Raw genomic sequence first — 14,518 nt, forward strand, 5'->3', positions numbered from 1 at the left:
TTTTTACATTTTAGTTTAAAAAAAATCTACTAATAAAACTGTACTTGTTTTACTTTAATAGGCTGTGGTGCCGTTTTGGCATTTACAGTAATACATGGAAAAATCTACACTTGTTGATTTGCGGTAAAAAACAAACAAAGTAGCAGCTCAGGTGCCAATATTTTACTGTACATTTTTTTAATTTACAGTAAAAAAAAAAATGTAAATTTTACAGTAACATTCTGGCAACTGAGCTGCCTTTTTTTTTTTTACCATAAAAACAGCAGTACTGTTTTTCCATTTACAGTTATATACACTATATTTTGAGGTGAAAATATTGCAACTTACTATATTTTTTTACATTTTAGTTTTTAAAAAATCTACTAATAAAACTGTACTTTTTTTACTGTAATAAACTTTGGTGCCGTTTTGGCGTTCACAGTAATACACCGAAAAATCTAAACTTGTTGATTTGCGGTAAAAAACTAACTAGCAGCTCAGGTGCCAAAATTTTCTGTAAAATTGCAGTTTTTTTATTTACAGTAAGAAAACCTAATGTAAATTTTACAGTAAAATTCTGGCAACAAAGCTGCTTTTTTGTTTTACTGTAATAAAGTCTGGTGCCGTTTTGGCATTTACTGTAATACACCGAAAAATCTACACTTGTAGATTTGCGGTGAAAATACAAACTAGTAGCTCAGGTGTCAAAATTTTACTGTAATGTTGCAGTTATTTTTGTATTTACAGTAAAAAAAAACAAATGTAAATTATACAGTAAAATTCTGGCAACTGACCTGCCTTTTCTCCCAAATTAAAAATAGCAGTACTGTTTTTCCATTTACAGTAATATACACTAGATTTTAAGGTGAAATTATTGCAACTTACCATAATTTTTATTTTTACATTTTAGTTTTTTTTTTTAATCTAATAAAACTGTACTTGTTTTACTGTAATAAACTGTGGTGCCGTTTTGGCATTTACAGTAATATACCGAAAAATCTACACTTGTTGATTTGCGGTAAAAAAAACAAAAACCCAGCAGTTCAGGTGCCAAAATTTTACTGTAAAATTGCATTTTTTTTAAAATTTACAGCAAAAAAACCAAATGCATATTTTACAGTAAAATTCTGTCAACTGAGTTGCTTTTTTTCTTTTATCATAAAAAGAGCAGAACGTTTTTTTTTCCATTTACAGTAATATACACTACATTTTAAGGTGAAATTATTGCAAGTTACCATATTTTTTTTTACATTTTAGTTTTTTTAAAAATCTACTAAAATTTACAAATAAAACTGTACTTGTTTTACTGTAATAAACTGTGGTGCCGTTTTGTCATTTACAGTAATATACCGAAAAATCTACTCTTGTTGATTTGCGGTAAAAAAAAAAACCAAAAACCCAGCAGCTCAGGTACCAAAATATTACTGTAAAATTGCATTTTTTTTTTACTTACAGCAAAAAAAACAAATCCAAATGTTACAGTAAAATTCTGGCAACTGAGTTGCCTTTTTTCTTTTACCATAAAAAGAGTAGAAAGTTTTTTTTCAGTTTACAGTAACATACACTACATTTTAAGGTGAAATTATTGCAATTTACCATTTTTTTTTTTACATTTTAGTTTAAAAAAATCTACTAAAATTTACTAATAAAACTGTACTTGTTTTACAGTAATAAACTGTGGTGCCGTTTTGGCATTTACAGTAATACACCGAAAAATCTACACTTGTTGATTTGCGGTAAAAAAAACAAAAAACCAGCAGTTCAGGTGCCAAAATTTTACTGTAAAATTGCATTTTTTTTTAATTTACAGCAAAAAAAAAAAAAGCACATTTTACAGTAAAATTCTGGCAACTGAGTTGCCTTTTTTCTTTTACCATAAAAAGAGCAGAACATTTTTTTCCATTTACAGTAACATACACTACATTTTAAGGTGAAATTATTGCAACTTACCATTTTTTTTTTTTTACATCTTAGTTTTTAAAAAAATCTACAAAAATTTCCTAATAAAACTGTACTTGTTTTACTGTAACAAACTGCGGTGCCGTTTTGGCATTTACAGTAATACGCCGAAAAATCTACACTTCTTGATCTGTGGTAAAAACAAACAAACTAGCAGCTCAGGTGCCAAAACTTTACTGTAAAATTGCAGTTTTTTTTATTTACAGTAAAAAAAACTAATGTAAATTTTACAGTAAAAAAAAATGCTGGCAACTGAGCTTCCTTTTTTTTAACCATAAAAACATCAGTACTATTTTTCCATTTACAGTAATATACACAACATTTTGAGGTGAATTTATTGCAACTGACCATGTATTTTTTTAATATTTTTGTTTTTAAAAAATCATTTACTAAAATGCATTTAAAAAATTGTGTAATAATAGTATTCACTGCTAGAAACGGCCCTCTGAGGCCAAACATAACTGGCATGTTAAAATCACTTTGACACCATTACTGCCACAAGTGGTGTAAAAGTGTATTACAAGGGAGTGTTTCTACCCATAGGGTCCACAGCTGAGATAACATTTATTGGCGGCCCTCTAGGGGGCGCTGGGGGCCCAACAAAGGACAAAGAAGGGAGGAAGTGTTAAATGTAGATTAAAATCATAATAAGTCCCTTTTAGGAAAACTGGCATCCTCATTTATCTTGATTGATTAAAAGAAAGCAAAAAAAAAAAAAAAAGAAGACAAGTGTAGCAAAAAACAGATGAACGTAATTCTAAAAAATTGGGTATTTGACGGAAAACTTAAGAGACATTTTGATGGATATGGACATAAAATATATAATTAAAAACAGTGAAAAAAGTGGATTAAAATATGCATATTGTACAACTGATGAATTACACGTCGCTGGTGGGCTGCGTTCACTTCAGAGCAGGGAGTTTAAAACTTATAACTAGAGATGTCCGATAACAGCTTTTTTTGCCGATACCTGATATTGTCCAACTCTTAATTACCGATTCCGATATCAACCGATTCCAACATATACAGTGGTGGAATGAACACATTATTATGCCTCATTTTGTTGTGATGCCCCGCTGGATGCATTAAACAATGTAACAAGGTTTTCCAAAATAAATCCACTCAAGTTATGAAAAAGAAATGCCAACCGAATGTCCCTTTGGGACAGAAGACCCTATTGTATTTCTAAGGTTTTATTATTATTATTATACCGCCGCCTCTTTGAGCTGTAATTTGACCCCCTTAACATAATTCAAAACTCACCAAATTTAACACACACATCAGGACTGGCGAAAATTGTGATCTAATCAAAAAAACAAAACTCAAAATTGCGCTCTAGCGCCCCCTAGGAAAAAACACAGACAAAACTGCTTGTAACTTCCGTAGAGACATGAAACAAAAACCTCTATGTAGGTCTGACTTAGACCTAGATTTCATACACTGACCTCCTTCAGCAAAAATCATCAGGGAGTTGGCAAAAACCCCTTCAAAACAAAAGTTTCCTAAAAAATGTCATTTTTGCCTTTTTGAGCTGTAATTTGACACCCTTTAAATGCTTCAAAACTCACCAAACTGGACGCACACATCAGGACTGGCGAAAATTGCAATCTAATAAAAAAAAAAAAACCCCAAAACTCAAAATTGCGCTCTAGCACCCCCTAGGAATAAAACACAGACAAAACTGCTCCTAGGAAGAAAACAGACAAAACAGCTTGTAACTTCCGGTAGGAATGTCGTAGAGACATGAAACAAAAACCTATATGTAGGTCTCACTTAGATCTACATTTCATCCAACTACATCCTTCAGCAAAAATCAACAGGAAGTTGGCAATTACCTCTTCAAAACAAAAGTTTTGTAAAAACCTGTCACCTTTTTTCAAACATTATCTCCTCTGAGCGCGTTTGTGGTGTCGGCTTCAAACTCGCACAGGAGAGAGATTGGACTCTTCTGATTAAAAGTTGATGAAAGAGTTTTAATAACTGCTCCGGTTTTGATTTTACAAGCCTTCAAAGAACCGCTACACTGTTGCTGCTGCCGTCTCAAGATGGCCGCTTAAAAGTAGGAATTATCAGCGTGACCACACAATGCAGAGAAGGTAGGTACAGTGCGGGTAAAGATATGTTGACTGGGTGAAAGAAGGAGGCACCAGTTTGACTCCAGGATACAGAGAAGGTAGGTAATGTGCAGGTAAAAGATGTGTTGTCTGGGTGATGGCAGGAAGCACCAGCATGTATGGGTGAAAGAAAGAAGCACCAGTGTGACCCCAGGATGCAGGCAAGGTAGGTAATGTGCAGGTAAAGATATGTTGAATGGCTAAAGGGAGGAAACAACAGCAAAAGTCGGTCCCAGCTTTAATTATTATTGAAGTCACAAAGTGCATCATTTTTTTTAACATGCCTCAAAACAGCAGCTTGGAATTTGGGACATGCTCTCCCTAAGAGAGCATGAGGAGGTTGAGGTGGGCGGGGTTGGGGTGGTGTTTAGGGAGTAGCAGGGGCGTGTATATTGTAGCGTCCCGGAAGAGTTAGTGCTGCAAGGGGTTCTGGGTATTTGTTCTGTTGTGTTTATGTTGTGTTACGGTGCGGATGTTCTTGGACTAAAAAACTGTTTTTACTCAAGAGACATGGTAGCATTAAACAGGCACTGAGTGAGCACTTTTTTCGGACTATAATGTGCAGTAATGTTATATGTGTATATGTATATAGAGTATATGCATATGTGTGGATATGTGCATGTTTGTGGATATATACATATATATATATATATATATATATATATATATATATATATAGATACATATCTCTTTTTTTTACTATTTATATTACCAAATTACTGTATATGCACCTTTGGAGATCAAGGTTCAGGGTTCAAAGTGTATTCGTCACATGCAGACTAAACCACAGTGAAATGCTTGTTTTTGTGCTCTTCAGATATTGCGTACAGTGGGATGCAAACACTAGTTGCAGACTCTAATACACTAAATACAAAAACTACAAAAAAAATCGACTAGCTCTGATGTACATTAATTACGAGTCAATTAAGTTGCACGATAAGTCCCAGTAGTTATGGTAGAGGTATCTGTTCTGAAAGTTTGCATGTCAATGTCATAGTTTCTTTAAGTTCTACAGTTTGAGCTCATTTCTGTTAAGGGATTACTATTATTATTATTTATTTCTATTTAATACGTGTCGTTTGGGAAGCTGAAATGTCTATATTTAAGTTGTTTTATCGTTGCTATGGTTTTGGTTACCACGGTGACGGGCAGTTCCGTTTCCGCCAGCTGGTAGGAAAAAAAGTGTTTAAAAGAGTTCCGGCACTAACAGTGCAGCGTCGGTAGCACATGGATGGAAAACAGTTTACCGGGATTGCAGTTTGGAAGTATTATTAGTTCCGAGTGTTATATTTTTACACTCGTATACGTTTAAGACATTTGGGCGCTTCACGTTGCCAGGATACGTGAAGTGCATGCTAACCGCTAGGAAGCTAACCGCAGCTCGCACTTGTGTTTGTGTGCTGCACCGTGACTTCACAAACGGCAAGTTTAGTCACGTTTGCTTTCAGTTTGTTTATATAGACCAGGGGTAGGGAACCTATGGCTCTAGAGCCAGATGTGGCTCTTTCGATGACTGCATCTGGCTCTCAGATAAATCTTAGCTGACATTGCTTAACACGATAAATAATGAATAATTCTGCTGGTAGTCACAGTGTTAAAAATAACGTTCAAATTATAAAACATTCTCATGCATTTTAATCCAACCATTCATTTTCGATCGCACCTGTTCAAGAACTCGCATTAATGATAAGAAGTATTATATTTATTATTGCTTAGCTTTAGAATAACAATGTTATTAAAAAGAATAAGAAGTGAAGTACATAGCGCTTTTTCTCTAGTGACTCAAAGCGCTTTACATAGTGAAACCCATCCATCCATCCATCATCTTCCGCTTATCCGAGGTCAGGTCGCGGGGGCAACAGCCTAAGCAGGGAAGCCCAGACTTCCCTCTCCCCAGCCTCTTCGTCTAGCTCTTCCCGGGGGATCCCGAGGCGTTCCCAGGCCAGCCGGGAGACATAGTCTTCCCAACGTGTCCTGGGTCTTCCCCGGGGCCTCCTACCGGTTGGACGTGCCCTAAACACCTCCCTAGGGAGGCGTTCGGGTGGCATCCTGACCAGATGCCCGAACCCCCTCATCTGGCTCCTCTCGATGTGAAGGAGCAGCGGCTTTACTTTGAGTTCCTCCCGGATGGCAGAGCTTCTCACCCTATCTCTAAGGGAGAGACCCAAACTCATTTGGGCCGCTTGTACCCGTGATCTTATCCTTTCGGTCATGACCCGAAGCTCATGACCATAGGTGAGGATGGGAACGTAGATCGACCGGTAAATTGAGAGCTTTGCCTTCCGGCTCAGCTCCTTCTTCACCACAACGGATCGGTACAACGTCCGCATTACTGAAGACGCCGCACCGATCCGCCTGTCGATAGTGGAACCCAATATCTAATTTTTACATTTAAACCAGTGTGGGTGGCACTGGGAGCAGGTGGGTAAAGTGTCTTGCCCAAGGACACAACGGCAGGGACTAGGATGGCGGAAGCGGGGATCGAACCTGCAACCCTCAAGTTGCTGGCACGGCCGCTCTACCAACCGAGATATACCGCCCCAACGTATTGCACCTTAAAAATGTTGGTCTGACTTAAAAATGCACACATTTAGTTGTATTCAGTGTTAAAAAATATGATATGGCTCTCACGGAAATACATTTTGAAATGTTTGGCTTTCATGGCTCCATCCATCCATCCATTTCCTACCGCTTATTCCCTTTTGGGGTCGCGGGGGGTGCTGGCGCCTATCTCAGCTACAATCGGGCGGAAGGTGGGGTACACCCTGGACAAGTCGCCACCTCATCGCAGGGCCAACACAGATAGACAGACAACATTCACACACTAGGGCCAATTTAGTGTTGCCAATCAACCTATCCCCAGGTGCATGTCTTTGGAAGTGGGAGGAAGCCGGAGTACCCGGAGGGAACCCACGCATTCACGGGGAGAACATGCAAACTCCACACAGAAAGATCCCGAGCCTGGATTTGAACCCAGGACTGCAGGACCTTCGTATTGTGAGGCAGACGCACTAACCCCTCTGCCACCGGCTTTCATGGCTCTCTCAGCCAAAAAGGTTCCCGACCCCTGATATAGACCCTCTCCCAGTTGACTGTATAGTTTGTGGAGAGCGAGTGTGGGACAGTATAGCCAGTTAGTTGCTATTGATCTCATCTTAAAACTCATCTGTATACTCTAGCCTTTAAATAGACCTCCTTTTTAGACCAGTTGATCTGCCGCTTCTTTTCTTTCTCCTATGTCCCCCCCTCCCTTGTGGAGGGGGTCCGGTCCGATGACCATGGATGAAGTACTGACTGTCCAGAGTCGAGACCCAGGATGGACCGCTCGTCGGGACCCAGGATGGACCGCTCGCCTGTATCGGTTGGGGACATCTCTACGCTGCTGATCCGCTTGAGATGGTTTCCTGTGGACGGGACTCTCACTGCTGTCTTGGAGCCACTATGGATTGAACTTTCACAGTATCATGTTAGACCCGCTCGACATCCATTGCTTTCGGTCCCCTAGAGGGGGGGGGTTGCCCACATCTGAGGTCCTCTCCAAGGTTTCTCATAGTCAGCATTGTCACTGGCGTCCCACTGAATGTGAATTCTCCCTGCCCCCTGGGTGTGAGTTTTCCTTGCCCTTTTGTGGGTTCTTCCGAGGATGTTGTGGTCATAATGATTTGTGCAGTCCTTTGAGACATTTGTGATTTGGGGCTGTATAAATAAACATTGATTGATTGATTGATTGATGCTACATTGCTGCGAGGGACGTGGACAGGTGAGGTCGGCGTGTCCATTGCACGCCCTCACGGACTAGTCGACAAGGGAGGTGACCCAGGACGAGGCTGGTTCTACTCTCACTCCAGACTGGACCTCCTGAGTCGTGCTTAACCCCCCCCTCATATCTCTACTCCACAACGGGAGGTGTCCCCCCCTCTCCAACGCCCCCTTTGTATCCAGCAGTTGCAACTCACTACCCCACCCCTAAGTGCACCACCGATTCACCAGGACCACAACGGACAATCTTCTGGCCCAGGTTGGACTGTGTGTGTGTGTGTGTGTGTGTTGTGTGATTGGTTTAGTGTGTGTGTTCTATTGGGGAGGTAGCGTGTGAGTGGGAAAGAGTGATTGAAGTGTAATCATCCATCCATTTTCTGGCGCCTATCTCAGCTACAATCGGGCGGAAGGCGGGGTACACCCTGGACAAGTCGCCACCTCATCGCAGGGCCAACACAGATAGACAACATTCACACACTAGGGACCATTTAGTGTTGCCAATCAACCTATCCCCAGGTGCATGTCTGATTATTGTACGTACATTTGGGTGTACAGTAAATTGTTAAACTTTATAAGCCGTCTCCTCTTACTCTCTCCCTTGGATTAGATTCTTACATAAATATTGAATAATTCCAGTCATCCCCCTGAAGAAAATACAGTCCTTTATAGGCTCCCGTACAGTATCAGTACAGTAGTCCAATACAGTACCAGTGCAATATCAAATCAATCAATCATCAATCAATCAATGTTTATTTATATAGCCCCAAATCACAAATGTCTCAAAGGACTGCACAAATCATTACGACTACAACATCCTCGGAAGAACCCACAAAAGGGCAAGGAAAACTCACACCCAGTGGGCAGAGAGAATTCACATCCAGTGGGACGCCAGTGACAATGCTGACTATGAGAAACCTTGGAGAGGACCTCAGATGTGGGCAACCCCCCCCCTCTAGGGGACCGAAAGCAATGGATGTCGAGCGGGTCTAACATGATACTGTGAAAGTTCAATCCATAGTGGCTCCAAGACAGCAGTGAGAGTCCCGTCCACAGGAAACCATCTCAAGCGGATCAGCAGCGTAGAGATGTCCCCAACCGATACAGGCGAGCGGTCCATCCTGGGTCCCGACGAGCGGTCCATCCTGGGTCTCGACTCTGGACAGTCAGTACTTCATCCATGGTCATCGGACCGGACCCCCTCCACAAGGGAGGGGGGGACATAGGAGAAAGAAAAGAAGCGGCAGATCAACTGGTATAACAGTATATAGATTATGTACAGTAAGACTTCTTTATACTCTGTTTTTTACATTATTTACAGTCATTGAATGAAGAATATTGTAGTGCGGTAATTACAGTGTTTTTGCATTATTTACAATTGGATCTGCTCCAATTTGTTGTTCTTTTAACATGTTCACCGTAATAATGACAATAAGACTTTATTCATAACTCCACATGTGAAGCTCATTCATGGTTTTGACGTGACAATTGTGTTTATGTTGTGTTACGGTGCGGGTGTTCTCCCGAAATGTGTTTGTCATTCTCGTTTGGTGTGGGTTCACAGTGCGGCGCATATTTGTAACAGTGTTGGCGTTACAAATATGGTTCTACGGTTGGTTCTACGGCCACCCTCAGCGTGACCTGTAAGGCTGTTGACCAAGTATGCCTTGCATTCACTTGTGTGTGTGTGAAAAGCCGTAGACATTGTGTGACTGGGCCGGCCCGCAAAGGCAGTTCCTTTAAGGTTTATTGGCGCTCTGTACTTCTCCCTACGGCCGTGTACCACTCCGTACAGCGGCGTTTTAAAAAGTCATACATTTTACTTTTCGAAACCGATACTGATAATTTCCGATATCACATTTTAAAGCATTTATCGGCCGATATTATCGGACATCTCTAATATAAATAAATAAAAACTAGAACAGCCTAATAGCTAGAACTAGTCTGTATATGGTTCGGGCATCTGGTCAGGATGCCACCCGAATGCCTCCCTCGGGAGGTGTTTAGGGCACGTCCAACCGGTAAGAGGCCACGGGGAAGACCCAGGACACGTTGGGAAGACTATGTCTCCCGGCTGGCCTGGGAGCGCCTCGGGATCCCCCGGGAAGAGCTGGACAAAGTGGCTGGGGAGAGGGAAGTCTGGGCTTCCCTGCTTAGGCTGCCGCCCCCGTGACCCGACCTCGGATAAGCGGAAGAAGTGGATGGATGGACTAATGACGCTCCACTGATGAAGTCATCTCAAATAATAGCATGTTTATGTCCGTTTTATGCTTTGAAAAAAAAATTTGATTATTAATAATGTCAGCTACTTTTCCAAAGTCATGAATAAGATATCTGCAAAAAAAAATGATGAATTGTACTTAGACATTTTATTTGGACCCTTTACTACAGAGGTGTCAAAGTGGTTTTCAATGAGGGCCACACGGCAGTTATGTTCGGCCCCAGAGGGCCGCTTCTAACAGTGAATGCAATTAATACATCATTTTTTACATGCATTTTATTTAAAAAAAAAATCTAAAATGTCCACAAAAATGTGGTAAGTTTTAATTATTTCACCTCAAAATGTCAGAATTTTACTGTAAAATTTAGTTTTTTTTCCACTTCTAATAAAAAAAATACAATTTTACAGTAAAATTTTGCCAGTTTGTCTGTTGTTTTTTTAATTTTTTTATCGTCAATCAATAAGTGTAGATTTTACGGTGTATTATTGTAAACGCCAAAACGGTTTATTACATTAAAAAAAAGTAAAGTTTTTTTTTAATTTAGAGAAAATTGCTAAATGGTCCCTAGTGTGTGAATGTGAGTGTGAATGTTGTCTGTCTATCTGTGTTGGCCCTGCGATGAGGTGGCGACTTGTCCAGGGTGTACCCTGCCTTCCGCCCGATTGTAGCTGAGATAGGCGCCAGCGCCCCCCGCGACCCCAAAGGGAATAAGCGGTAGAAAATGGATGGATGGTCTGTATATATCTCAAAAAGGCTTTTTTTTTTTTTTCAAAATAATGTTTTTTAAAGCGGCGTGGCGCTTTGAGAGAGTGGCCGTGCCAGCAACCTGAGGGTTCTTGGTTCAACCCCAACCTTCTACCAACCTCGTCACGCCTGTTGTGTCCTTGAGCAAGACACATCACCCTTGCTCCTGATGGTTCGTTGTTAGGGCCTTGCATGGCAGCTCCCTCCCATCAGTGTGTGAATGTGTGTGTGAATGGGTAAATGTGGAAATAGTGTCAAAGCGCTTTGAGTACCTTGAAGGTAGAAAAGCGCTATACAAGTACAACCAATTTAAAAAAATTTAATTTAGACTTCATGGTGGCAGAGGGGTTAGTGCGTCTGCCTCACAATACGAAGGTCCTGCAGTCCTGGGTTCAAATCCAGGCTCGGGATCTTTCTGTGTGGAGTTTGCATGTTCTCCCCGTGAATGTGTGGGTTCCCTCCGGGTACTCCGGCTTCCTCCCACTTCCAAAGACATGCACCTGGGGATAGGTTGATTGGCAACACTAAATTGGCCCTAGTGTGTGAATGTGAGTGTGAATGTTGTCTGTCTATCTGTGTTGGCCTGCGATGAGGTGACGACTTGTCCAGGGTGTACCCCGCCTTCCGCCCGACTGTAGCTGAGATAGGCGCCAGCGCCCCCCGTGTCCCCAAAAGGGAATAAGCGGTAGAAAATGGATGGATGGATAATTTAAAAAAAGCATTCACAGTCTGTGGTGCCCTCAGGTGGTCAGGGAGAGCGTCTCTACACGCTAACCTCGTTTCCGACTCCACGACCTTTTCTTGTACGGCTGGGATCACATCGTCGACGTCAACAAATGAGTCTGGACGCGGAGAAGGGAGCGATTGGAGGGTTTGATTACCGGGAGCAGAGTTATTAGCCTTTCAAGGTTAAAGCCCGGCACACCCCGCACCCCCGCCCGGGGAAAGGTGGTACGTTCCAGGAACCGCACCAGCATCTTGGCACAGTATGAATGACAGCAGTTGTTCAAGTCCTCAACATACAAATCTAAAGAAAAACATGACTTGGTTTAAAAAAAAAAAAAAAAGAAGTTTTCAGGGGAACATTAGTCAACGTTGAGTCTGATCCCTGACTACAGATGAAGTTAGAGAACTTTCTCCCCCCCTCCCAGTGCATGTGATGAACATAATTACAGCCAGATATGACCTTTGCGCTCCGCTTGGAAACCCGGCCCCGCGTTCTCATCTCCAGCCGCACTTCCGCAACAAATGTCGGGTCGGCTAGAAACAAGACGAAAGGTTACGTCAGGAGAGGCCGGTGTCAGCGACTTATTTTAATGATATATTCCCCAGACTGGACCACTCGCATGATATATTCCCCAGACTGGACCACTCGCTCTCTCTGCTGCCGTCCTTTCCCCTCGCAGTCACCCAGGAAAATGAGAGGATGAACAAACAAAAGGAAACACATGCAGGATGGCGGCGATCAGAGGTGGGTAGAGTAGCCAGAAATTTTACTCAAGTAAGAGTACTCTTACTTTAGAGATGTATTACTCAAGTAAAAGTAAGGAGTAGTCACCCAAATATTTACTTGAGTAAAAGTAAAAAGTATGTTGTGAAAAAACTACTCAAGTACTGAGTAACTGATGAGTAACCTGTTTGTTTAATAATTACGGCAACAAGTAATGCACAAAAACATAAAAATAGCAATGAGCAAATTCAGAGCCAGGAATATCTCTTAAGCAACTAAAACAATAATATATATTAAATAATAATACATTAGAATAAAAAAAAAAATAAGGCAAATTGAGCCACAATAACTTAACAGCACCATAGTCTCAGTAGGCATTGATTGATTGATTGATTGATTGATTGATTGATTGATTGATTGATTGAAACTTGTATTAGTAGATTGCACAGTACAGTACATATTCCGTACAATTGACCACTAAATGGTAACACCCCAATAAGTTTTTCAACGTTAATCATCCATCCATCTTCATCCGCTTATCCGAGGTCAGGTCGCGGGGGCAACAGCCTAAGCAGGGAAACCCAGACTTCCCTCTCCCCAGCCACTTCGTCTAGCTCTTCCCGGGGGATCCCGAGGCGTTCCCAGGCCAGCCGGGAGACATAGTCTTCCCAACGTGTCCTGGGTCTTCCCCGTGGCCTCCTACCGGTTGGACGTGCCCTAAACACCTTCCTAGGGAGGCGTTCGGGTGGCATCCTGACCAGATGCCCGAACCACCTCATCTGGCTCCTCTCAATGTGAAGGAGCAGCGGCTTTACTTTGAGTTCCTCCCGGATGACAGAGCTTCTCACCCTATCTCTAAGGGAGAGACCCACCACACGGCGGAGGAAACTCGTTTCGACCGCTTGTACCCGTGATCTTATCCTTTCGGTCATGACCCAAAGCTCATGACCATAGGTGAGGATGGGAACGTAGATCGACCGGTAAATTGAGAGCTTTGCCTTCCGGGTCAGCTCCTTCTTCAGTAATGCGGACGTTGTACCAACGTTAATCAATTACTTAATAAATGACCAAGTCGAGGTGATCTACCTCATATATACATAGACACACACATATATATATATATATATATATATATATATATATATATATATATATATATATATATATATATATATATATACAGTATATAATTTATATTTTCTTATTTTGCCGTTTTTGTTGACATGTTAAAGGTGTTTTAATGAATATACATGCATGTTTAACATAGATTCCTATCTTTCATGAGGACAAGAATATAAGTTGGTGTATTACCTGATTCTGATGACTTGCATTGATTGGAATCAGACAGTAAAGTGCTGATAACGTCCACGTTTTCAAATGGAGGAGAAAAAAAGTTCCTCTTTTCTGTCAAATACCACATGAAAGTCGTTGGTTTTTTGGCATCTTATTTGTCCAGCCTCCATATTCGTTTTTATACACTTTACAAGAAATACATTGGCGGCAAACTCCGTAGCTTGCTAGCTTGTTTGCGCTGGCTTTCGGAGACTCTTATTTTGTTAGCGCAGGTGCGATGGAGCATAACTTTTATTGTGAAAACAGGAACTGTGTGATCAGTCTTTAGGCTTTTGACGGGAAGTACGGTTGAAATAAAAAGTGTCTTTTTTCCTTTACACTTTTGATTGATTGATTGAAACTTTTATTAATAGATTGCACAGTACAGAACATATTCTGCACAATTGACCACTAAATGGTAACACCCCAATAAGTTTTTCAACTTTTTTAGGTCGGATTCGACGTGTGACAGTCACGTGACCGCCTGGTTTTGTTTGATTGGTTCAACGTCACCAGTGACTGCATTTGATTGGTGAAACGCAGGCATGCGTAATTCCTACTTTGAATGCGTGTCTGACAAAATCAAAAACAAACAAAACGTGCATTAAAAAATCGATTAAAAAAAATAGCGAGTAACGAGCTGATTGTAGATAAATGGAGCGGAGTAAAAGTAGCGTTTCTTCTCTATAAATATACTCAAGTAAAAGTAAAAGTATGTTGCATAAAAACTACTCTTAGAAGTACAATTTATCCCAAAAGTTACTCAAGTAGATGTAACGGAGTAAATGTAGCGCGTTACTACCCACCTCTGGCGGCGGCACACTGCTAAAAGTCAGTGTTCATAAACAAGAAAAAAAAAAAAAAAGTTAGGGGCATTTTAGATGGATGGATGGATAGATCGATCGATATAACCCCCTAAATAATTTGGTGTTCGATTTTCTTTTTTTTTTCTTTTCTTTTTT

The 14,518-nt window shown here is 41.0% G+C and overlaps 1 protein-coding gene across 1 annotated transcript in view; it reads right to left on the reverse strand.

Moving 5' to 3' along the window:
- Positions 1–14,518, reverse strand: part of lrba (LPS-responsive vesicle trafficking, beach and anchor containing) — a 971,728-nt gene that overhangs the window by 356,004 nt on the left and 601,206 nt on the right. The window contains exon 38 of the mRNA XM_061881243.1: positions 14,301–14,318. Within this exon, the coding sequence (XP_061737227.1) occupies positions 14,301–14,318 (18 nt within the window). The remainder of the gene's footprint in view (positions 1–14,300; positions 14,319–14,518) is intronic.

Source organism: Nerophis ophidion, linkage group LG20, assembly GCF_033978795.1.
Source record: "Nerophis ophidion isolate RoL-2023_Sa linkage group LG20, RoL_Noph_v1.0, whole genome shotgun sequence".
NCBI classification, from domain to species: domain Eukaryota; kingdom Metazoa; phylum Chordata; class Actinopteri; order Syngnathiformes; family Syngnathidae; genus Nerophis; species Nerophis ophidion.